We start from the raw sequence: 25,342 nt of genomic DNA, 5'->3' as shown, positions 1-25,342 counted from the left end.
AGCACGTGGTGACTATCATTCTACTTTCTGCTTCTATGAATTTGACTGCTTCAGATACTTTGTGTAAGGAGAATCATACAATATTTGTCTTTTTCTGACTGGCTCATTTCCCTTAGCATCATGTCCTCAAGGTACATCTATAGATGCTTGTTGTATTTAAAAAAAAAAAAAAAAAGCATGGAGAAGCCTTTAAGTAAGAAGTGAAAGTCCTACCCCCACCCAGGCGATCCTGTGCACACAACTGCTCTCTCAGTTCTGCTGTAGTTCATCAACTTTAAGATACCGTTGATTTGATTATAAGACAAAACGATTTCAGAGATTTTTGTTTTGTTTTATAAATTTATTTATTTGTTTGTTTTTATTTTTGGCCGTGTTGGGTCTTCACTGTGGTGCGCAGGCTTCTCATTGTCATGGCTTCTCTTGTTGCGGAGCACGGGCTCTAGGCGCACGGGCTTCAGTAGTTGTGGCACACGGGCTCAGTAGTTGTGGCCATGGGCTTAGTTGCTCTGCGGCATGTGGGATCTTCCCAGACCAGGGCTCGAACTCTTGTCCCCTGCATTGGCAGGCGGATTCTTAACCACTGCACCACCAGGGAAGCCTGATTTCAGAGATGTTAAAATACAAAAAAAAAAAAATTTAGGGATAGATTTTACACACATGCGCACATACACATCCGCATGTTTAGAATTGTTTTCATGAAGGTGGGATAAGATCAGGGCTATTGGGCCTTTTGCCGCTTTCTCTTGCCCCACCAGCTACACAGACCTCCAGCTTCCTTTCTCCAGCTGACTCTAGGGCAGTTGCCATCTCCCCAGCCTGACTGTCTATGCCACTGTCCCTCCCATCAGTCAGTCTCCACTGGCACTAGAGAACATCCTGTACACGTTTTGCACCCACTTGTGGGATTCCTAAGAATAGAAAGACACATTTGAAAGTTTGATTGACATCATCAATTTGCTTTCCCCATCATCAATTTGCCAGTTCACACAACCACCTACAGCTTTCGAGAGGGCCTTTCAAACAATTTCTAAGGCAGACCCTCTGACCCACTACTCACCCCTCCCACAAATGGCGAAACTAAAATCCCAACGAATAAGAACCTTGTCTGACGTCACAGGTGGCCGTGCTGGGATCAGGCCCAGGCCTCCTGGAGTCCAGGTTGCTGTTGTTGCTAAGAAACCACCCATCTAAGGGGGTCTCACCCTTCTGATAGTCTCATCCTCTTGCTTAAACACCTTCCATGGCTCTTTTGTGCCTGCAAGACAAATTCCAAATTCAACCCACTCCATCTGGGGCTGCTGCCTTCAAGGTCGTGATGTGATCTAGTGGTCAAGTGCCTGAGTTCTGAAGATGGTCCTAGGCTCTCATCTCTGTTCTGCTACATCACTGGGCACCTATTGCTGTGTCCCGGTCTCATGCAAAATGCTGGGTAAATATATCACTCTCTACCTGGGAACCCCAGGCAAGTTCTTTTACAGCTGTGACCCTCACTTTCCTTCTCTGTGTTTAAGGATTGACAGACATGGTCTGAGTCCAGTGCTCTGCCCGGCACCTGGTGCCCACTGAGTCTCATTAATGGGAGCTGTTCTTTTTTATCAGGATTGTCAGTCCCCCATCTGGGTGCCCTCAGCATTCTGAATGACCCACATCCTCACACAGCCTCACTGGGAGCTGCCTGGCAGCCGCATGGGAGCAGGGCTGGGTTTTTTTTTATAATCTACACGGCCACCGCCTCGGAGATGGGTATGTGGGTGGTCTTTGGAGTCCCGGGAGGTTACTGTCCCAGAGGAGCTCTTGGGTCCCTTCCAACAGAGGAGGAGTTCCAGGTGGGTCTTGGCCCGGGGACCTCTGGGCAGGATCCGAGGAGGGGCTGGGGGACGTTGTCCAGCCAGCAAAGCCCCCAGAATCCATGCCTCGGTGCCCTCCATCCCTGGTCCTGGCCTCTCTCTGCCACCAATTTGCTTTGGGATTTTGTGCAGAGAGCCTCTCCTCTCTGGGTATGTTTCCCCAGCTGTCATACAGGAAGCCTGGTCCCGTCCCCCTGGAGTGATGCGGGAACAGTGGGGGTGACGAAGGAATGAAAAACCCTGGGGAAGCTGTAAAGTACCCTACGCGTGTGCAGGCACAGCCACCCGCAGGTGCACGGCGAGGGCGCTGGCCTGGCTTCCCATCAGGGCTCCGCTCTGGTCCGGTGCCCGCTCCCTTCCCGGTCCGCTCTCCCTCCCTCTGTCCCTCCCTCCCTGCCATCAAGGAGCGCTGGCTCCCGGCATGCCGTGCGCCGCTGACAACCTTATAAATAGTCGCCTTTGCGAGCGGGCGGCCGGCGAGGACGGGCAGGGCACACACTGTCCCCGGTGCCCACCCGCACCCCTCCCTCAGGTCAGTGTGTGCCCGTGTGCGTGCCTGTGCACGTGTGGGGGGGGTGCCCCTGCGGGGAGTGGGGGTGCGTGTTTGTGTGTGGCAGGGCGTCCTCCGGGTTTGCGTGGCTGTGTTTGTATCCATGGTTGCGATCTGTAGGCATCTGCTTGCCTGTTCCCCAGGCTCTGCTCTGGGTATTAGTGCCACACTGTGTGTGCCATTGTGGATGTGTGTGTGTGTGTGTGTGTGTGTGTGTGTGTTGCTCTCCCTCCCAGCCTCCGCGACAGTCACCCCTTTGTCCTGCCGGCACTCTTGGGGCTCCAGGTCCCTGCCCTTGGCACGTCCCACCTGGGGACTGGGGAGGGGGAGCTGTGGCTGGACTGCCTGCCCCGAGGACCTGGGCAGGGGCAGCCTAGGTGATGGGAGGAGCTATCCTGTCATGTCATTTTGAGTGCTGGGGGGACGAGAAGCCCCCTGGATGTTTGGCCCCCTGCCCCCGCCTCCTGAAAAGCAGGGGCCCTGTGGGAGCCCTGGGACAGCCCATGGGGCCTTTCCTGCGTGTTGCTCAGTTACCTGCCTAGGACTCTCCAGCAGCAGCAGGACTGGACCTGGGGGTATAAGCCCAGAGAGGGTACAGCAGCTGCCCAAGGTCACACAGCTGAGTGATAGAGTTGGGATTTGAACCCTAACCAGTTGCCAACCACTGGAAATGCTGCTCTTGGTCAGAAGCTGGGAGACCTGGGTCTTGCCCTGGCCTTGCCTTGTGATTGAGATGAAGTCGCTGTCCCATTGGGCCTCAGCTCCCCAGGCCCCTCAGCAGACCACCCAGTCATATTAGGAGTTGCCATGGCCCTGATTTGGGGACCTTATAAGGCCTGGGTGCGGAGCCCGTAACCCAACTCTGTCCTGGACCCCTGGCTTCTGTGAGGACTCCTCACAACCCAAGTTATTTTGGACCAAGAAGTGGCAGGTGCCAGCAGGACAGAGGGGCTTAGGTTACCAGGAGGGGGCAGGGCAGGGTGGGGTCAGGAACACCCCTCAGGGTGTCTTCGCGGCAGGCTGTCCCTGGCCTGGGGGCCTCTCCCTCCCCCACCAGCTGCAGAGGGGCACTGGCAGCTGTTACTCTTCCTTAAGCACACTCAGCAGGAAAGAGGTTATAACTCATAGCCCATGAGCAGCGGGACGGTCAGCAAAGCTGCTAAAGGACCTAGTGGGTGCCAGGCCCGGGGCAGCAGAAAACGTAGCCTCAAGTGTGACCCCAGCCAGGCCCTGGAGCAAGTCTCTCCTTCCCTCCCAAGGTGACTGTGAGGATGGAGTGAGGCTCCCGGGGCTATGCTCAGCCGGGGCCAGGCCCAGTGTGGTGGACACAGCCCTGCGGTATACAGCAGAGAGGCCCAGTACAGTGTGGTGTGTGTGATGCTGGGCGACGGTCACCTGCCAGTATGGGAGTGGAGAGCAGAGTCCAGGAAGGCTTCCTGAAGGAGGTGACACCTGAACTGAGTCCTAAACAGTAGCACCTTGGGGAAGGGCATCCAGGTGTTGGGTGCAACATTAGCCGGGCCCTGGAGTGGGACACGGTCGTGGTGGGTGAGGGAGATCGGAGCAGTTCAAGCAGTGGCTGATAAGGCTGCAGAAGGTGCTGGAGGCCAGCTCGCTGGGCCCGGTCAGCTACGTTAGGGTTTATTTTGGGGACTGAGGGGGCCATACATGGAAAGGTTTTAAGCAGGTAAAGACGTGGTTTGATGCTTGTCAGAGAAAACCCTGCAGTTTGCCTGGTGGGGCACGGAGGTAAGGAGGCCCACGGGAGGCTGGAGCAGTGGCCAGGTCCCCTGCTTGGAACACGGCAGTGGTGGTGAGGACACGGACTGGAGGGACGTTCAGGAGGGGATGGCTGGGGCTCGCGTGTGTGGGGTGGACGTGAGTGGGGAGAAGGGCGTCCCCTCTGACTGCAGCCTCTGGCTGGGTGATAGGGCGCAATGCTGGGGACATGGGAGGGACTGTTTAGAGGCTCGGGGTCTGTAGGGTCTCTGGGCCTGTCCAGGGGCTGTAGATGTTTGGGGCTGGGAGAGGAGGCCTGGGCTGGCTAAGCAGGGATGGGGGTCCTGGGAACCTGACGCCAAAAGTGAGAGGGTGGAGTAGGGGCCCCGGGTGGGGATGTCCCTGGCAAGAGGAATGCTGGCCAAGGGTTGAGGGTCAAAGGCCAAGGCAAGAGTATCTCTGATGTTTGCTGGCGGCCTTGGGGAGGGCTGGTGGGTGGGGAGTAAAGAAGTGGGGGCCAAAGATGTGTTGCAGTCACTCTGAAGGCACTGATGGGAAGGGAAGGTGGAGGGAGACCCCTGGGGCTGTGGATGCAGAGCGGGGGGTGGGGGGGGGGTCCCAGGAGGCATTGGGCTTGATTTACACACTGAGGGAAGGTGTGGGCAGGGGCCACATCAAGGGTGGAAGTTGGGCCTGTGCAAGGGTGAGAGCCTGGGGACCCCCTCAGCTGAGGACTGTACAGGCTGTGGTCACGTGAGCAGCCCCGCAAATTTCTCTCCCACCCTGGGCCTCTGTGTCCCTTTGAGCATCCTAGTCCAAACCTCATCCCAGATGAGGACACGTGCAGCTCCCCTCCCACCTGCCTGCCTCCGGGCCTTCCTCCCGGCCCTGGGGCGCGTTGTCAAGTTGTCGGGCAGATGCAGGACCCAGGGCCTGTTTTCCGGGAATCGCAAGGGGAGCAGCTCAGCAGTTGTTGGTGTGGCTGTTTATGCCCCTCGGTGCTGCCCCCGCTGTCTGGCCCCAGAGGGAGGAGGCAGGGACAGGACAGTGGAGACATCCAGAGGAAAGAGGACTTTGTGAAGTCCTCCCAGCCTCCTGGGCCTTCCCTGCCCCCACCAGCCCCTCCACCCTCAGAGGATGTCAGGGCCTGGCACACCATGTGGCTGGGTGGGAGCAGAGGCAGGAAAATCCCCCTCCCCCTCCCCACCTGTGCCCTTGTCTTGCAGAGTGCTGACTCGGCTCCCCAGACCTCGGCAGGATGGAAGGTACGGAAGCTCCCCTCTTTTCCTGCTCACAGCCTGGGCCTCAGTGTGCCCATCTGTTTAGGGGGTGTGCTTTCGGGAGACATTCGGGGAGGGTTTGGACGTGGCTCTGGGGTTGCTAGAAGGGGCCTATCTGGGGGCCTCCAGCATCTTCTTCAGGCCTCTCACAGGATATACCAGCTCCAGGATTACTTTTAGAAGGGAAGAGGCCTCCTTGAGGCTCCTGAGGGCCCCCCAGCTCACCTCCTACACTGGTATTTATAGAGCTGAATCTCTGGCTCTTTCTGGAGAGGGGGCGGCACTGGTGAGGGAAAGCCTGCCCTGTGGAGAGGCCCCAAGAGTGCAAATGCCAAGGCAAACACTGACACATTCCTGCCCCTCTCCCAGACCAGCAGGGGTGGGTCTTGAGGATGTCTTGGGCCCTCGTGGCTCCTATAGGCTGGGACCTGGAGGCAGACGTGGGCCAAGAGCCCCGCTGGCCCGCCTCCTGGCAGCACCACCCATCCCTCCCTGGCGCTGGGCCTCGGCCTCGGCGGCTCTTAAAGGAACCCAGCTGTCCTGGCTGCTGCTGCGGCCTGAGGCCGGCGGTCATCCTTCCACCCCCGGGCCTCTGAACATCCGCTGCCACTGGGCTGTGGCCTCCCCGCCACGCCCAGGCTTGTGCCCATCACACGGCAGCAGACGATGGGAACCCACAGAAGTCGTTCTTCGGCAGCTCCTCTAGACCTCCAGCCTCATGGCTGGGAGGACCCCGGGGAACTGCCGAGCTCACCTCCCCACTGGGGCAGGGACTTCTTTCCTAAGTGCACACAACGAGCTCCTACTTCCCTGAGAAGCGGGGAAGGCCTGGCAGCCTGGGAAGAAGCCCCGGCCACAGCCCTAGCTCTGGCATCCCTGGAGCAGGCCCCTGCCTCTAGGCCTAGGTTCCCCCCTCTCTGGTGGGGCTACTCTTGCTGAGTTCTGAGATAGAGGTTGAAACGTAAGCTCCCTCCCTCTCCGGGCAAGGGTTCCACGTGCCCACCAGAGCCCCCTCCCCCCCCACCCCGGCAACCGTCTCCAGGGCAACGTGTGTTGTGGTTGCCAACTCCACACTGGTACCGCCCAGGGAAGGCAGGCGGCAGGCTGGCCCAGGGCCCGGGAGGGGAAGGGCAGGGGACACAGCAGAGCAGGACCATGTGGGCCTGCTGCTCGGCACCAGACGCCCACAGCGTGGAAGACGCTAACGCCCAAGGTGACCAGGCATCTCGGCCAACGCGAAGGTTGGCGTCCGAGCCCCTGAGGGTCACCGTCACAGCGTGTGCTGAGCCCGTAGCCTTCAGGCCTGGAACACCCTCTTCTCCCTGACCTGTCCTGGTCTCTGAGTTTTCCTCGCCCCGTTATCCCTCACTCTGGGCTGACTCATCTGCCTCTCCGACAGGACCATGAGCTGTGTGTGTGCAACTGCCTGGGGCCCAGCACAGGCCTGGGATCCCAGAGGTACCTCTGGTTCTCTGTCCAGTGACTCACTGAGCTCTGCTTCCCTCTTCTCTCCCACAGAGAAACTGAAGAAAACCAGGATCATCTTTGTGGTGGGTGAGTCCAAGGCAGCAGGCAGGGAGGGGCTTTGCAGGCCCTGGTGGGAGCCTGGGCCTGGGGCTGCACCCTGGGCTCTGCCCCCGCTTCACTGGGTGACCCGGGCAGACCCTGTCCCATTTCTCGGGGCTTCTGAATGGGCGGGCGCTTGCAGGCGGGCCTGGTTCGGGGAAGGGCACCCAGTGTGAGAAGATTGTCCAGAAGTACGGCTACACCCACCTCTCCACCGGGGACCTCCTGCGGGCTGAGGTCAGCTCAGGCTCAGCCAGGGGAAAGATGCTGTCGGAAATCATGGAGAAGGGGCAGCTGGTGCCACTGGTGAGTGGGCCCCGGCAGGGTGAGGGTTGGGGGGTGATGGTGGCCCTGAGTGGACACCAGCCAGCAAAGCCCATGACACACTAGCAAGGCAGACCATGACCTTCCCTGTTTCTGAACCCTCCTGAGGGTCCCCACTGCCCTTGGCAGAAAGTTCCTTCCGGAAGCTCCCGGGAGCCTCCAGGACCTGCCCTGCCAACGCCTCCCACCACCAACCCCTCCCACCACCAATCCCTCCCACCACCAACCCCTCCGGACTCCCACCACCCTGGCCTTTCTGTCCCCTCACACTGATCACACTCTTTCCTGCCTGGAATGTTCTTTCCTCCTCATCTTTCATACCTTGCTGACTCCTCAGACTTAGGCTAAGACCACCCCCTCCCGCCAACTTTATACTCCAGTAGCCTCCCTTCTTTGTCCGTATAACCCATGTCATGCTTGGAAACTATAAATCAACGGTGTAATTGTCTGTCCCCTCAGCACACTGTGAGTTTGCGGAGGGCAGGGAAGGTCTGCTTTGTTCACAGCTGTGTCCTCAGGGCCCAGACAGGAGGCTGGGAGGAGGGGCTCAGTCATATTATTGAGTGGATGAAGAAATGAATGAATGAATGAACGAATGAATGAATGATTCAATCAATCAATCAAGTTGTCACAGTTCACAGAAGGCTTCCTGGAGAGGGAGGCTTGTTTGGGAAATCTGTGTTAGGGCAGAGGGCATTTCTGGCTGTGGGGCAACGCGTGCAGAGGCCCGAGGAGGGGGTGGAGAATAGGGGGTCATGACCCCGCCTTCTTTTGCCACGCCTCCAGGACACAGTGTTGGACATGCTGCGAGACGCCATGCTGGCCAAGGTAGATACTTCCAAAGGCTTCCTGATCGACGGCTACCCCCGGGAGGTGAAGCAGGGGGAAGAGTTTGAGCGGAGGGTAAGTGCAACCTCTTGGAGCTGTGACATGGGATGAGCCGGCGAAGGCTGCTGTGATGGGCAGTTCTGAGCAGAGGGAGAGAGACTGATTGTGGGCGGGTGGGAGGGTGGGCAAGGAGGGAGACCAGGGAGACTTTCTGGAAGTCTTTCTAGAAGTCTAGAAGAAAATGAATGGAAGGAGAGAGGGCACCAGGCTGGGGAATTCACGAACATGGCCGCAGGTTCCAGCTCAGCTGCTTGAGGCCTTGGGCCAGTCAGGCTGCCTCTCTGAACCTCGGTGTCCCCACCTGCAAAATGGGGACAGACAGTTCGCAGCTGCCTTGAGGGGCAGCGTGGGGATTAGAGAGAATGCATCCTTCAAAAGTGGGGCTTGGCACCCCATAAACACACGATCAGAGGGGCAGGGAACAGCATGGATAGGGCTGGAAGGGTCACGCTGGTGTGGGGAGAACAGAATCTGTGGGGCAGGGCAACCGGCAGTGATGTGGGTGGGGACGTTCAGACCAGGCTGAGGCCTTGAATGCCACAGAGGGGCGTCTAGTCTCCTTCCAGGTGCCATGGGGAGTCTGGCTGGAAAGAGTGAGCCTTGAGGATGAGGGCTCTGGGCTGCCTAGCACGGGTGTCCCCCAGGAAGACTTTCCACAGTGGGGGAGCACCTCACTCACACACACACATGTGCAGGCATATGTGCCCACAGGCATACAAGCACACGTACATGTGCACACAGGTACAGACACTTACACATGCACAAGGCCAGAGGCATATGCACACGTGTACACAAGCATCTAATGGACACACACGCACACTCATGCAGTGTGTGCGCACAGATGCAGTACATCCAGATACAGGGACGCACAGAGATGCACACACATGTGCACACACAGATGCACACACCAATACCTCTGATGTCACAGGCCATATGGGGGAAACATGAAACTGCAAGTGCCCAGGAGGAGGGAGAGGTCTGCTGACCTCTAAGGGCGGGTGCGGGCTCAGGGAGGGCTTCTCGGCAGCGGGAATGCCTGCGGGGAGGACCGGGCATCTTAGGGGGCTGGGGCAGGACAGACCTCCATCCCCATTGCCTGTCTCTGTGAGGCTGGGCCATCTTTGGGCTTCCATAGCTTTGAGCCTCATCCAGAGGGAGGATATTATATTCCTTGACATCGAAATGACTGCAAGACCTCAAGAAAGTGTCTGTCCTGGTCTGGGTCTCAGTTTCCCTATCTATGCAATGGGGATTGGCTGGGTTTCCTTCAGACTAGGAGGCCATGGACCCTGAGGTCAGATGCCAGGCAGCCCTGAGGCACGTCCTGATGTACCAGATGCATGATGTCGCCTCAGGCCCTCAGGGTCACATCTAGAAAATGTGGTTAATGAAAGTTAACCCATCCCTCCTGGGGCCGTTGTGGGTGCTACTGGGCGACAGGGCTGGGCACCTGGTCTTCTCGGCTCTGGACAGCAGGGGGCGCCTGGGCCTCACCAAAGGAAGACAGGTCGGCCTCCTGGCCCTTCCAAATCTTCCCCGCAGATGAAACGCTTATTGCAATGACAGGGACATTGTTCAGAACCCCCAGAGCTCAGCAGGCCCTCGCCCCTTCACTCAGCCCTCCTTATTCCTTTGTCAAGTTCATATCCAGCCTTGCAGGTATAAGACCACCTACCTGCCCTCGGGGGCTCCAGGCCTGGCTGGGGGAGGGACCTTAAGTAAATAACCAGAGGTCCTCCTGAGACAAGCTGGAGGCAGAAGTAAAGGGGGACTGGAAGCGCGTGTCGCAGAGAGCTGGGATGGTGGGGGGGGGGGGGGCATCTGCAAAGACTGTCCTAGAGGAATGAGATCTTAGCTCAAATCCAAAGGCGAGCACTTGGTATTGAGGGAAAGGGTTCCTGGCCAAGGTTCCCGGCATGAGCAAAGGCCTGGCAAGGGAGGAGGTGGATGAGAGCCCAGACCACAGACAGTCCGTGTGGCTGAAGCCAGGAGAGCAAAGGACTGAGAAGCACGAGATGAGGAGGTGGGGGGAAGGGTAGGTCAGGTAAGGAGTTAGGACTTTCTCCTGAGGGCACTGGGGAGCCATGGAAGACATTTGAGCAGGGGAGGGGCAGGGCAGATTGGTTTTAGGAAGGTCCCTCAGGCTGCCTTGCGGGAAGGGCTTGAAGGTCTGAGTGGGTCTCAGTGGGGCCTCAGAAGTGGGAAAATGGGGAGGAGATGGCCCCAGGGGGCAGGAATGAGGCCCCTGTAAATAGTGCCCCGTCTGCAGATCGGACATCCCACGCTGCTGCTGTATGTGGACGCAGGCCCTGAGACCATGACCAAGCGGCTCCTGAAGCGTGGAGAGACCAGCGGACGTGTGGACGACAATGAAGAGACCATCAAGAAGCGCCTGGAGACCTACTACAAGGCCACGGAGCCTGTGATCGCCTTCTACGAGAAACGTGGCATCATCCGCAAGGTGCGGGCCCGAGGGCGCCCTAGGCAACCTGGGTCTTTGCCTGGCTTGGCCTCAAATTGCTGTGACCTTGGGCCAGCCCTCCTGTCTGGGCCTTGGTTTCCCCACTGGTTGGATGAGGGGCTGCTGCCCACTGTGGCTGGGCTCGGGGAGCCTGGCCTGGCTTCCGGGAGAGGTCAGCCCCCTGCCTCGGTGGGGCCCACCCAGCCTTCCCCGGCATCCTGCCCTCATGGCCCATCTCCCCACAGGTCAATGCTGAAGGCTCCGTGGACAGTGTCTTCTCCCAGGTCTGCACCCACCTGGACGCCCTCAAGTAGCAAAGCTGGAGCCCCTTCTCCAGCTCAGAGCCCGGCCCCACCCTCGTCCTGACTCAAGGCCTTCCCAGCCTGAGCTCAGCGCTTCCACCCTGCCCGGCTGGAGCACAGGCAGAGGAAGCCACTTTATCCTGTTTTCATGGACAGCCGAGCACTAAAGGAATTTCCAAGGACATTCAGTTTTACTCCTTTTTCTTTGATTCCATCAGGGATGATTCACATGGCGTGGCCGCCCCAGCCTTGAGACCTCAGCCCCTCCCCTTCCCGTTCCTCTCTGGGCCCCTCAGCCCACCTCAGCCGGCGCCCCTCTCCTAGCTCCGTTGGAAGACGCAGGGCCCTTCTTCACACATGGCGTGCTGGGCCTGGGCTGTGGCAGGCCTGGGGACGCTGGGTGACTGAGGAGTGGTCCTGGCTCTCGGGGGCTCGTGGTCAGGCAGAGCTGGGCCCTGGCCCGGGTTCCTCTGCATCCTTGCCGTGTGGCCTTGGTCCTGAGCCCCTTAGCTCTCCGAGCGTGTTTTCTGTCCTGAACCCCTGCTGGGGACGGGGCTGGAGCAGGCAGTGTGGTCACGGGCTGTGGGAGGGCTTCCTGGGCAGTGGAGGCAGCTCACATCAGCCGGCCGAGTGCCCAGCGAATTGGCCTCTTTGGTGCAAGAAGATTTGAGGGTCCGGAAAGGGCATCGGGATTGAATGGGGGGGGTCACGGTCAGGGGTGCCTCCCTGATGAGGTGAGACCTGAAGGATATCCCACCATGTGGTCCTGGACAGGTCACAACCTGCCCTTCCTGAGCCCATTTCCAAATCTGAATCAGGATCAGTGCCCCCTCCCCCCAGCCCTCCCCCAAGGTCAGGATGAGAACACACTGAGCAAGGGGTGTGGGTGGTCAGTTACCGTGGCCTGTGGGACCGGAGGCCAGAGCAGCCTCCGGGAGGTGCAGGGCTGGGGTGCTTTGGGGCCGCCCCGGAATCCTCTGGGGAGAAGCATCTTCCCTCTTCTGTTCTCTTTCACTCTTTGACCTCATCACGGAGAAAGTCTCCATTGGTGCTCACGTGTCCCTAACACCTGTCCCAAGCCCAGCTGGCTCCCTTTAAAGCCAAGGGAGCCTTCAACAGGGCATCCCCAGCTGGAATGAAATCCTGTGCGGGGCTGAGGGTGCCCCTGTGTGTCCCCTTCTACCTACAGCACGTGCGGCTGGTTTTCCATTTACAGTAGTTATTTAAACTTTCCTTGAAAATAAACGTATTTAAGTTTTAAAAGATGAGTCTATTGAAAGAAGAACACGAAATCAATAAATGATAGCACAGGGGAGATAGGTTCTAGAAGGCAGGCGTCATGCGGCCCTGGGTGGGGTGCGGCCGAAGGTCTCTGCAGCTGGTCTTTCTGTGCCCCGTGCCACCTGGGGCGCACCGGGAAGCCCCAGCTCACTCTGTGACCGCCCACGTCAGGGTCTCCAAGTCGCATCTGTCAAACTGGGCTAAAACACGGACACACGCATGTACATACACACTCACGCACACACACGTCCTCTGTCGAGGTTGTCATGATCAGCGCAAGGATGAGTGGAAAAACATGCCCCCAAGATGATAAAAAGCTAAGAGAAATCCACCTGACAAAATTGTCTTCAATATCTTCATTTTTTAAAATTACAGCTTCATTAATTCAGGTGTGTCTTCAGTTTATGGAAACCTAAGCTGACCCAAACTCTTCACCATGGAATCACTTTATTCACTAAAGAAAAAAAAAACCCTTGAAAAAAAACACAAAATGTTTAACAGCTCCAGTAACTACCACCACCCCATCCTTGCCACTGCGAGCCTCCCTTTGAGGGTTTCCTTAGTTCACGTTTCCGGAGCAACGGCTATGCTGGCAAAAGATGGGGTCGCGAGCCCCCAGCCTGTTGTGCTGTGGCTCCCAGAAGGAGGGCAGCCGTATTCACAAAATTCCATCCCACCTCCTGAACCCAGACCAGCTCTGGGCAGCTCAGTGCACAGAGCTCAGAGGAGCCCCTGGTAGCGGGAGTTGCCTTGAACTGGAACTCTGGAGTGGGGCCTTGAGGGTACAGAGGAGTTTGCTTCACCATGAGACAGAGGGCATGGAAGGGCGGAGGGAAGAGCTCTGCGGAGCCTCAAAGGTGGAGAGGACCAGCTGTGGGGAGGGCTGAGGCCTTAGAGGGACAGGAGTGCAGGCTAGAGGCAGGGTGGTGGGTGGTGGGCAGCCAGGCTCTCAGGGCCTTGAATGCTGACTCAAGCATCAAGTCTTTCCCCTAAGAGCAATGGGAAGCTCAGAAAGAGCTTTGTGGGGGTTTTTTTTTGTTTTGTTTTGTTTTTGAAGAGCTTTGTTTTTTAATGAAAAATTTCAAAGTGAAAATTGGAGGAAATAATATAATGAACACCCATATACCCATCACCGAGATTTAGTAATTGGTAACATTTTTCCATACTTCATTGTTTTACTTTCGCCAAGCTATTTTAAAGTAAATCACAGATATGAGAACATTTCACCACTGAAGTCTGACTTCAGCGTGACTCTCCGATAAATAAGGACACTTTCCTATATAACCACAACTCAGAGGTCCAGGAACACTAAGTTACAGTAACATTGTCATAGGTAATAATCAGACCACATGCAATTTTCCCCAGTTGTCCCCAAAATGTATCTTTGGTCAAAGTGGGACGCTATCCAGGACCACATGCTGCATTTGGTTGTGATGTCCATTAAACCTCTTCAACCTAGAACGTCCTTCCTGCTCTTTGACATTGGCCTGTGACGGGATCAGCTGTCTTGCAGAAAATTCTTCCTTCCAGATTTGTCTGTTGCTTCTTCGTGGTGTGTTTAACTAGCTGCCCCGTCCCCTGAATTTATTGTAAACTGGAAGTTAGTTGTAGTCTTCCTAGATGCGAGTGAAGACTTTGGGGCAGGAATACCTAATAGGCGAGGCTCAGGAAGGGTTTTTAAACCGGGCAGGATGGTCAGATCTGCAGCGCTTCCAGCTTTAACCTGCACACGCATCTCCCTGGGGTCTTATTAAAAAGCTGATTCTGGGGCTTCCCTGGTGGCGCAGTGGTTGAGAGTCCGCCTGCCGATGCAGGGGACACGGGTTCGTGCCCCGGTCCGGGAGGATCCCACATGCCGTGGAGCGGCTGGGCCCGTGAGCCATGGCCGCTGAGCCTGCACCTACGGAGCCTGTGCTCCGCAACGGGAGAGGCCACAACAGTGAGAGGCCCGCGTACCACAAAAAAAAAAACAAACAAAAAACAAAAAGCTGATTCTGATTCAGCAAGTCTGGTTTGGGAGGGAGGCCCCAGCTGCTGGTCCGAGACCCATACTTTGAGGAGCTCAGAGAGAAGCTGCTCTGTGGAGGCGGGAGCCCAGGGAGGGCGTGGGAGGAGGGGGCATCTGTAGGGTCAGCGTGTGCTCAGCCCCTAGTGGTGGGCTGAGAGGGCGGCATGGCATTGGATCTGAGACAGCAGAAGCTGTCACACTCTTGAGGTCTCTGGGGACACTCCAGGCTTGTCCCAAGATGTTGGAACATTCTAACCATCCAGGGGACTGGTACGGTGCCTCTGTAACTTCAGGGTCTCAGACAGGGTGGGCTCCCAGATAGGGTGGTGTCCTCAGATGCCTCCCGTGTACTGAGCCCCTAAGTCTTGGCCTCGGGGCTCCTGAGGGCCTGGCCGGAGGCACTGAAGTGGGAGAGGAAGGAAGCGGAAGCAGGGAGCAGAGGAGGCCAAGGCTGTCGCCTCCCAGACGCGAGAGGGGCCTCGAGTAAACAGGAAGGCCTGGCGGCTCCACAGTGGGGGGGCTTTGGAGGGGGGGTGCAGAGCCCTACTGGACATGCGCAGCAGGCGAGCACAGGGCTTCCTCTCTGGCAAGCAGACCCAGAGAGGTTGTGTGGCTTGCCCAGGTCACACAGCGAGGCAGGGGCACAGGACTAGACCCTCGCCTGCCTCTCCTGCTTCTGCCCCCATCCTGGGGTTCTGGTGCAGGCTCTCCTGCCTCTGCTTCCCACTGTGGTTCATGGGGTGCTGGACAGTCTCTCCCCTTCTTGGGCCTCAGTTTCTCTTCCTATAAACTCAGAGTCCCTACAACTCAGAGGTTCTAGAATCCTGGCCCAGTGGAATCCTTCTGCCTCTTAGGTGGTCTTCACGGGTTCTCTAGACCTTGGGCATCGTTGGGTTTTATCAAGAACGTCAACATCACCCAGGAGGCGGCAGGGACCAGGACCTTTCCTCGGGGAAAGAGAGGGAGACTTTGAGGGATTTCCCTCTTCTAGAATAGAGTCAGGACCACTGACCCTGGTCACCTCCCTGTATCCTTGAGGAGTCATTTGCCCTCTTCAGAGACCCTGTCCCTGGGCTCAGAATGCCCCCAACACCCACACCCTGGACACTCAGAATCACAACCTGTGAGATCCCAGGCTGTGTAGGCCAGTGGTTAAGTCCATTCATTCATTGCATGAGCACTTACTGAACGCCGTCATGGGCCAGGCACTATGCTAAGCGATGGGGATTCAGCAGCAAACAAAGCAAGGCCCTTGCCCTCATGGAACTTCTGTTGTAAAGAGGGAGACAGACAGAATAAACAATATATAGTATGTCAGATGGGGACATGCGCCCAAGGTCCAATTGCTGGTGTGGGGAGAGGGCTATTTACAATGCGATGGGAAACCTGCACTGCCCGTGTGACATTTGATCTGCAACTTAAAGGAAGAGGAGCAAGACCCGTGGTTATCTAGGGGGACAGTGTTTCAGGGAGAGGGAACAGCAAGTGCAAAGGCCCTGAGGTGGGCACGTGCTTGGTACGTTCAAGGAACAGCAAGGACGCCAGCTGCAGTGGATTGAGCGAGTTGGGGAAGAGAAGAGGTCGAAGAGGGGACGGGGTGGGGAACCTCGAGGGCCATTTAAGGGGCTCTGCCTTTTACACTGAGTGACATGGTTGCCTGCAGAGGGCACTGAGCAGAGGAGGGATGGAACCTGACTTGGTTTTAACGGATTCCCTTTACGGTGTACAGAATGGGCTGGGAGCAAAGGTGGAAGCAAGAAAGCCCACTGAGGCGGTGACTGCTATATTCCCAGAGGTGCTGGTGGTGACCAGAGCGGCAGCTGTAGGGTGGTGGGAACCCCACAAACAATGGGAATTTGGGGGGAGGAGACAACAGGATTTACTTATAGGTTGGATGAAGGGCATAACAGAGTCAAGGTCACCCTTAAGTCTTAAGCAACGAGAGGAGGGAGCTGTCATGGTCTGAGATGGGGAGACTGAGGCAGGAACAGTTGGCAGAGGACTAATAGAGCCCAGTTTTGGATGTGTGAAGTGTGAGTTGCTTATTAAGAGCCTGGAGCCTGGGGAAGAGTTCTGGCTAGAGACACAAAGCTGGGAGCCACCAGTATATGTATGGTATTTAAAGCTATTTGTCTGGGCTTCCCTGGTGGCTCAGTGGTTAAGAATCCACCTGCCAATGCAGGGGACACGGGTTCAAGCCCTGGTCCAGGAAGATCCCACATGCCGCGGAGCAACAAACCCATGCGCCACAACTACTGAGCCTGCACTCTAGAGCCTGCGAGCCACAACTACTGAGCCTGCGTGCCACAGCTACTGAAGCCTGCACACCTAGAACCTGTGCTCTGCAACAAGAGAAGCCACCGCAACAAGAGAAGCCACCGCGATAAGAAGCCCGCGCACCACGATGAAGAGTAGCCCCCGCTCGCCACAACTAGAGAAAACCTGCGTGCAGCAAGACCAAAAATAAAAATAAATAAATAAGGACAGACCTTGAGTTAGCGGTCTCCTGTTTGCCCTCCCGATGCACGCTCCGTCCCAATGGACACATCTACCTCCTCTCAGCCAAAAATAAATAAATACATTTAAAATAAATAAATAAATAAAGCTATCTGTCTGGATAAGGGCACCCAGAACAGTCCTTCTCAAACTTTAATGTGCACGTGAATGCCCTAAGGATACTGATGAAAGACAGGCTCTGATTCAGCAGGTCTGGGGCAGGGCCTGAGAGAAGCTCCCAGGAGATACTAAGACTCCTGGCTGTCCAGTGGTTAAGACTCTGCACTTCCACTGCAGGGGGCGCGGGTTCGATCCCTGGTCAGGGAACTAAGATCCCACACGCCACATGGCGTGGCCAAAAAAAGAAAGAAAAAAAGAAGACGACACTTTGAGTAGCGAGCACCTAGGGCGTTCTATTCTATGGCCAAGACCCATGGGTGGGCAGTGAAATCAATAGGGCGCTAGTGATCAGTATTTGAAAGAAAATGGAACAGGGTGGATGTACCTCATAAGGGTATATATACCTATACGTAGGTTCACAAAATGTTTGTTTTAATTATTTGAGCCTGAATCCCAGGGTTTGTGCTGGGACATGACGTCATGGTCACAAAGATTTGAGAAAACCTGACTTGGGAGTGAGGGTAAACAGAGAAGGGAAGAGACCCAGGGTCCAAGCATGGGAGGATGGGGAGGGACCAGTGAAGAGACGGATAAGGTGACCAGGGAGGTGGGAGGAAAACCAGGACGGAATGTTCTGGAAGCCAAGGGAGGAAAGACAGGCCCAGATTTGAATTATCCTCTGCTTCTCCTCAGCCCTGTTGTCCTGCACACCTGAGCCTCAGTTTCCTCCATTGTAAGATGGGGACATGACGGTCTCAGCCCGTTAAAGTGGCCGTGAGGTGGCACTTGGCACAGGGCAAGTGTGTGAGTGGTGCAGTGATTCTGACTGTCCGCCTGGGCTTTGAGCTCCCCCAGCCCAGCAGGCTGGCCTCCCGCTGCGCACAGGGAGAAACTGAGACCCGGAATATGTTAAAGTCTTGCCTGAAGCCACAAGGGCAGAGCCTGGATACCCTGTGGCTCCCAGACCAGTGCCCTCTTTCCCCTGTACCCACTTTGTCCCTGGCCCATGTGGGTCTGGCCCTGTTCTTTTCGACAGCCACTGGCTCCAGGCCGGTGCTGGAGACGGACTGCCGCCTGGTTGGGGGAATCCCTGGGGGCCGCCTAAAATTCCTCCAGTGGCCAGTGGCCAGGGTTCGCGTGCTCCATCCCTTCCTGCAGCCCCGGCCTTCCCGGCCAGCCAGGGGGAGGAAGGAGCGGAACTCGTGTGCCTGCCCACGGTGGGGCCCAGGCACAGACGTCTGGCTATTGGCCGCGTCTCTCTGGCGTATGGACAGGCAGGCGGCACCTGAAAATGTCTGTATCAGTCGGAGCCCCAGCAGGAAACAGATGGCACGCTCCAGTGGGGTAATTTGAGAAGAGTTTGATGAAGGGTCTGTTGACACAGGTGTGGGCAGTGTGGAGGGAAACCACAAGGGACAGTGCAGAAGCCCGGGGCTGGCGGCGGCCGTGGGCCATGACCATCCTTGGCCTGAAGGGCTTTGTGGAGAGGGCCAGGTCAGGGCCGTGGCCTTCAGTGCAGGGAGGCCACCAATTTGCAGTGACCCTGCAGGGAAGGTATCAGAGGGACAAATCCTCCACCTCCTTCCCCTCTCTGAACTGTGCAGGGCTGAGAGGAGGTAGATGTGTCCATTGGGATGGAGCGTGCATCCGGGGGGCAAACAGGAGACCGCTAACTCAAGGTCTGTCCCTGCCTGTAAGACAGTGTGACCGTGCAGCTTCCTGGGGACAGGCAGCCCAGTCCCGGCCTGGCCTCTTCCACTGGGAAGCAGGAGCGAGGCTTATCTCTCTGTGCCTCAGTTTCCCTATGCCTCCATGGCCCCAGCCCCTGCCTTACCTTCCAGAGCACTTCATGATTTCAAGGGCCAAAGAGTCCTGGCTCTGTGCTGGGGACACAACGGTGCAGAGGCATCAAAAGCCCCTGCCCTCGAGGGGCTTCTAGTCGAGTGGAGAGACCTACAGAGCACGACTCACACAAGCGGGGGTGGGGGAGGCCCACGGTGCTGTGGGAGCTTCGGGGTGACCGCCTCTCCACCCCAGGGGGTCCCAATCTCTTCCTTCCTCCACCGGGTCTCTGGGGTCAGGGCTCCAGGCCCTCCTGTGCCGCCTATAGATTTCTCTTTCCCTGGAAGTCTGGTGCATGTTCTTCTGTGTCCACCTGCAGCCTCTCCTGCTTTCAAGAGAAACCCGGTGGGTCTTGTTTACAATGTGGGAGGGGTTGGATTGTGCAGCATGAGGGTGGGAGGGAGGGAGGTTTGAGAAGGGCCTCCTATGGGGTCCATGTTACGGCCTCAGATACCCCAACGCCCATTCTGGACCACAGTCCCCCTCACCCAGTGACATCTGTCCTCTCCAGATTCAACTCAGATGGGATCAGCAGGGAAGGAGCTGAGCTTGGAGCCAGGCGGTCCTGGGGTCTCCAGCTGGGGGTCTCCCAAACCTCAGGAGGCCTTGGGCTCCTCCTCTGTCAATGGTGTGACTTAGGGGTGGCTGTGAGGATTCAGAGCTGATAAGGTGAACGCCTAGGGCGGGGCGGAGGGAGAGTTCAGCCCCAGGGAACTGGATTAACTAACTGTCCCTGGGGCACAGACGCTGGTAGGGGCGCCTGGGAAACCTCGCCCAACCTTCCCCTACAGAAGCCACCCTTTGCCTCGTGACACCCACCTCCCCATCTCCGTGGCTGCAGGAAAAGGCAGAGGAGCTGCTACTCTCGGGCTGCCGCTTTGGGGTGGCCCCGTGCTCCCTGTCACGGCCTTCCTGGCCTGCTGGGCCGAGATGGGTCTCCTGTGAGCCCACACTCATGCCTGGCCAGGAATTGGCCATGCAGCCAGCCGCAGGGCTGGGCAAGAGAACCTTCCCTCCCCACCAGCCCCGTTCCCCACCCAAGGAGCCACACCCGCCCTTCCCACCCAGGGGTCAGCTCCTGCAGACACAAACACACTCCCGCTCTGCCCTCTGCTCCCTTCAGAGGCAGCCAGGGCTCCCACCTTCTCCTCCTTCCCTGGGCTTCAATTTCTCCATCTGTGACCAAGACAGTATAAAGAGAAAAAGCCCTGGCTCCATCCCCGCTGCGGGTCCCGCCAGCACACACCAAGATTTGTCTTCTCAAAGCCTGCTCTGCCAGCACCTTCTGCTCCAGAACCCTTCATGATTCCCCATGGCCTTCAGGAGAAAGCCCTGGCATTCAAGGTCCCCCTCCCAGAGCAGGGCCAGAGTCTGCCCCTCCAGGCTTCCCATCACCACCACACCCCTGCTTGTCCCATGGTGGTCACGCTACTTCTTGCCTCTATGCCTTTGCTCAGGCTGGTCCCCAGCCCGACATGCCCTCCTCATCCTTCCTTCTCTCCCCACTCCCAACTTGCCCAGACCTCCACAGGCCAGGCCTAAATGCCACCTCCTCCAGGCAGCTCCAGCTTCCTCCTCTGAGCTTCCTTGGGCCTGACCCTAAAGTGCCACATGTGACCAGCACCATGGTAGGCATGTAGTTGGCTCTTACTGTTTGCAAAACAAACAAGGGACAGTTCTGGGATTGTCTCCCAGGCTCAGGGAGCATTGATGGGTGAGCGCTTCCTGAGTGCCAGGCCCAGGGCTCTGCGCAGCAGTGCCCCGACCCATGGAAACCTCACAACAGCCTGGTGAGGAAGGCATCATCGTGCCCACTTTACGAACAGGATGACTGAGATCTCACAGCTCAGAGCAAGCACGGCAGGGTCTTGAACGTCAGAAGCGCCATTAAAGGGACTTCCTTGGTGGCGCGGTGTTTAAGAATCCTCCTGCCAATGCAGGGGACATGGGTTCAAGCCCTGGTCTGGGAAGATCCCACATGCCGCGGAGCAACTAAGCCCGTGCGCCACAACTACTGAGCCTGAGCTCTAGAGCCCGCAAGCCACAACTACTGAGCCCGTGTGCCACAACTACGGAAGCCCACGTGCCTAGAGCCCGTGCTCCACAACAAGAGAAGCCACCGCAATGAGAAGCCCCCTCACCGCAATAAAGACCCAACACAGCCAAAAAAAAAGCCATTGAAGTGTGTCCCCCCCCGACACACACACACGCTTTCATTTAGGGCTGTCATTTGTCCCTGAAGTATTTTCCAGCCACGGAGGGGACAGACAGAAAGTGGCCCTCTGCCCATCCCCTGTCCTCTCTGGGCCCTGAGACCTCAGCCCCAGCTGCCAGGCTGTGCCAATTTTGGAGTGTTCCTCCCTTATCCTGGGCCTCAGGTTCCCTGTTTACAAAACAAAGGAACGCCAGCTGGGTGCCACACTTATGTAAGCCACCTTTGGTGCTCGATGAGACCTGTTCAAATTCCAGCTCCACCATCTTCTTGGGCCAATAATCTCATCTCTGCAGGCCTCTGTCTTCTCATCTGCAAAATGGGAACAGTGAGTACATGGAGCAGAGCTCCACATGAAGCGCCTTGGCCAGGCCTGGCCCCTGAAATTTCCCCTTGGTGGGCTGTTGGGGTGATTCTTTTCATCTGCCCCCTGGGGGCTGCCAGACGCACCCCACCAGCCAGCCCTGGACAGGGTGGGATGGGAGGTTGGGTGTGTGGGGAGAGGAGCCTGGAGCCTGGGTCCTCCCACCCCACTGCCTCCCCCACGCCCCAGGGCCCCCCACCCAGCGACAAAGCCCGTGGTACTTCCTCTCCCCGCCTGGCAGGCCGCCTGGCCCGGCCCCTTGTCTAAGGAAGCGCATTTCCTGCCTCCCCGAGCCAGGCTGATGAGCCGGAGCTCCACACTGCTGACGCTCAGACCCCAGCCTCCATCTGCATCCACAGGCCGTGACTGCTGCCGCCGTCCACAGGAGCCCCGCAGCCCCTCCCCGCTCAGCCCTTGGCCAGCGACCCCCGGCCTGGCCCCGCGCCCCCCGGCCTGGCCCCGCGCCCCCGTGCCCACTTCTCCTGACCCCTTGGCCGCCACCTCAGAAGGCTGGAGCAGGGACGCCGTCGCTCCAGCTGCCTGCTCCCCTTGGGTCCCCACGACAGCCCACGCCGGCCCCGGCGCCCGCCTGCAGCCCTGCCCCTGGACACCGGCTAAGGCCCAGCACACAGATCCCCAGGTGGACAGCATGGACCGCGGCATGTTCCCCCAGGCCGTCGCCCTGCTGCTGGCTCTCTGCAGCCTCGGACCCACAAGTAGGTGTCCAGGGACCCGGGGTGGGGATACTCGGCCGCCAGGGCACAGACCAGGCCCCAAGTGTTCCCGGCCTCCTCCGTGTGTCCCGAGCTCACGTCCAGTGGAGCTGTCCTGGGACGTTTGGACGGCCCAAGACAGATGCCACGGGGTGACCAACCATCCCGGTTTGGCAGGGCGAAGATCTTTCAGCTCTAAAAATCTCAGGCAAACAGGGATGAGTTATTTACCTTAACTCTGGCTACCCTGGCTTCTGCCCTCCCAGCTACTTCCAGTTTCTCCCCAAGAAGCCCAGGTCCCAGAGTGCTGTGCAGCCCCTGGAGACTCTCCTGCCTTCTCTGGGCCTTAAGTTTCCCATCTGAGGAACGTGTGGGATGGGAGGGGGTGTGCGGCCTCACAGTCAGATCGTGGGCTCTGGGTTCAAATCTCATGTCATTATTTCCTCGCAGTGTGATCTCAGCCTCTGAGCTGAGTGGGGATGGTAGGAGAACTCCCCTCGGGGCTGTTGGGAAAGTCGTGGTGAGGCAATGCTTGTAGAGAGAGGCAGGCTGGTTGTTTCTGTGTTGTTGTTGTTTAAGGATTAGTTTTAAACTCCTCTACCCTCACCTTCCCCGGGATCTGTGAATGGCTCCCAGAACCCTTCGGACGCGGTGCTCTCTCTGCTTCTACCCAGTTCTCTACTCCTCAAAAAGAGTACAAGATGCGGGCACAGGCCCGGACGAGGTGTTCTGCGGAGGCTCCTCAGCCTGGGGGCTTCTCCAGGTGGTCTTGGCCTCTGCTGTCTTCTGAAATGAGCAGATGGGGGGCAGTGACTCCCAGCCCCTCATCCCACTCACTGTGGGCCTCGCTGTGCCCTGCCCCTCACCCGCCTAAAGCCCCGGGACAGCCCTGTGGACACCCCTTCACCTCTGGCACATCCAGGACCTCCTTAAAGGATCGGGGGTGGGGGGTGAGCATGGGAACAGCAGCAGCGGTGGCCACCCCCTCCCCACCCTACCGTAACCCGCAGCATTTGAAAGTCCCTAACCCTTGATCTCTAAAGCTCTTACCACTGCCTCACTGATAGACAGGAATGAGTCTCAGATATTAAGTGACCCAGCAGGGATTCGCCCCAGGCCTGGGCCTCCCCTGAGCACTTGCTCCTGACCTCGGGTGATACGGCGACCCCTCTTGATACAGCTCCTAGTCACCCTGCAAGACTGCGGCCTTTATTGCCCCATTTTACAGGAGGAGAAGTGGAGGCTGTGACCTGCTAAGTTCACACAGCTCAGACAGAAGCCCTACCTGAGCTCCACGATAGGCCCCCAGGCCACCCTGCCTTTCTCCCACCTCCCCCCACATTCTAGCTTGATAACACTCTCTTCCTCTAGGTCATCAGAGAAAGATCCTGGAAGCTCTTTAGGGCCTGGTTTTATAGGATCAAAGGCACTGGTGTGCTGGCGAATAAAGAACAGCGGAGTGGGGGGTGGGGTGGGGTAACTTGTCAATATCCACGGTGTAAATGTTCCCACAGGGCTGATTTCAAGCTATCAACTCGGCAGACTCAGCGTTGGGGCGGATGCACAGTAATAAACCTTTATCTACTATTTCCACCACACAGATATTACAGACGTAGATAACCTCAAGAGCACAGATAATACAAAAGGGAATAAAATAATTAGGGAGTAATGAGTTTTGATATTTATTAACTTTTAAGTATATATAATTGATGTAATTGTAAGCTTATAAAATTTAATTTTTTATAATGGCTGTGTTTAAGAGCCAACTGGAAAAATGCCTGAAAATGTATCAACCTGCTTCTGAGAGCAGGTACTAGTACCCAGTGATCATGGGGCTCAAGGGCATCCCAAAGCATCCAGCCCAGCTCATCTTCAGTCTGGGAAACTGAGGCCCATAGAGGGCAGATGGGGACCAGGGTCAGGGTGTGGGAGCCAGACCTCCACGCCAGGGGAGGAGGTGGGAGTGCTAGTGACCCAGGCATCCTCGTTAAAGCTGGAGGGGGTCAAAATGGCATGAAAACATGTCCCAGACAAGTCCAGCCTTCTGGGAACACAGCTTGGCAGACTCTTTCAAAACCATAACTTGTGTAACAGACTCATCTTCAGAAGTCAACCCCGTGGAGTTACTCGCCCAACTCTGTAAAGATGGGTGGTCCGTAGGTACCTGTAACAAAAACCGCACAACTGGAGACCACCCAGTGTCTGCCAGCCTGGGCCCTGTGAAGTGGATGACCATGCAGTGGAACCCTACACAGCCGTTACCAAGAAAAAGCTAGCTCGGATCCACATTGCTGTGACATATGTCTAGGACACATGGTCAGGTGTGCACACATCAATGACTCCATTTCTGTAAGAATAAAATAGTAATAATATACCATATGCACAAAGAAAATCCCCACGTCACTGCTCTTTAGCACTGGGTTCCTCTAGAGGATTTTCATTTTCTAAGACACACATTTTTGTCTTGTTGGAATTTTTTTTTAATTGAAGTATAGTTGATTTTTAAAGAACAAATATGTAGAGATTTTTAAAAAGCAATTTAACCATATATTCGCTTTAGTCCACTCCTCAAAGGAAACAGATAAGAGGGGGAAAAATGACCTCCCGGCTCCTTTATTAGTATGGGTACAGTTAGCATGCTGGTGGATTGCTTACTAGTTTTTGTCTAGCTTTTTAAGGTAATTTTAATGCAGGTGGATCAAATTTGGAAATCTTGTGTACCCTTCTTAGGTCCCAGAAGTTTTCTGTGTTGTCATGTGGACTCCATAACCATCCCATTGTGGTTCTAGAATAGTCTCTCCCTCAAACGTGCCATCTCATCGTTTGCCTAATGAATTCTTTATTGTTGAATACTTAGGTGGCTTCCCCTTCGGGGCCAGTTATAAATACCACTTCCATGCACGTTTTTGGTACATGCATCTTTTCCTGTATTTTGGAGTATTTCACTTGGATAGAGTCCCAGAAGTGGAGGTGCAGGGGTTCGTGGCCCATGTTGGGTGGTTGGGATCAAAGAGTGTCTCCTAAGTGTGGATGAGCGTTCGCTGGAGGATGGGGTAGAGGTGAGACTTGAAGTCCCCCGTACTGCTGGCCACATGTGTGAGGGTCTGGGACTCCCTGGAAAGGGGGGCAGGACATGTCCTGCTAGGGATGCAGGACACAGCCCACAAATATCCTTCTCTTAGAGCCTGCACTGGGGCAGCTTCCCATTTGCCCGGAGGAAAGGGAGGTTGAAGCAGGAGCCGTGTGAACCAGGAGACAGTGGGTCCCTGGGGACAGTGGGGGCACGACCATTAAGGTTCTCACTTCAGCCAGACAGATGGTGACACTAAGACCCAGAGGGAGAGAAAGAATTGATGTCTCTCTCATGCG

At 56.8% G+C, this 25,342-nt stretch overlaps 2 protein-coding genes across 6 annotated transcripts in view; both read left to right on the top strand.

Moving 5' to 3' along the window:
* Positions 1–2,194: 2,194 nt before the first annotated feature.
* Positions 2,195–12,077, top strand: AK1 (adenylate kinase 1; the record flags this gene model as incomplete). 5 transcript variants are annotated; one of them, XM_079927502.1, is made up of 8 exons in its annotated part: positions 2,328–2,379; positions 3,657–3,842; positions 5,343–5,381; positions 6,915–6,950; positions 7,105–7,268; positions 8,073–8,189; positions 10,444–10,635; positions 10,881–12,075. In XM_079927502.1, 6 exons carry the CDS (start codon positions 5,375–5,377, stop codon positions 10,947–10,949), a joined length of 585 nt encoding a protein of 194 aa, XP_079783628.1. In that variant the 3' UTR covers positions 10,950–12,075. The 5 variants fall into 5 exon arrangements, with proteins under 5 accessions (XP_079783627.1, XP_079783628.1, XP_079783630.1 ...); XM_079927501.1 differs by lacking the exon at positions 3,657–3,842 and having other exon boundaries at positions 2,195–2,379; XM_079927504.1 differs by lacking the exons at positions 2,328–2,379; positions 3,657–3,842 and adding an exon at positions 3,621–3,656 and having other exon boundaries at positions 10,881–12,076.
* A 9,508-nt stretch (positions 12,078–21,585) lies between these two features.
* ENG (endoglin) overlaps positions 21,586–25,342 on the top strand; it is a 29,995-nt gene continuing 26,238 nt past the window's right edge. The window contains exon 1 of the mRNA XM_079927699.1: positions 21,586–21,976. Within this exon, the coding sequence (XP_079783825.1) occupies positions 21,910–21,976 (67 nt within the window). The 5' untranslated portion in view covers positions 21,586–21,909. The remainder of the gene's footprint in view (positions 21,977–25,342) is intronic.

Source organism: Stenella coeruleoalba (genome assembly GCF_951394435.1).
Source record: "Stenella coeruleoalba genome assembly, chromosome: 7".
NCBI lineage: Eukaryota > Metazoa > Chordata > Mammalia > Artiodactyla > Delphinidae > Stenella > Stenella coeruleoalba.
This window is presented reverse-complemented; position numbering and strand designations above follow the sequence as displayed.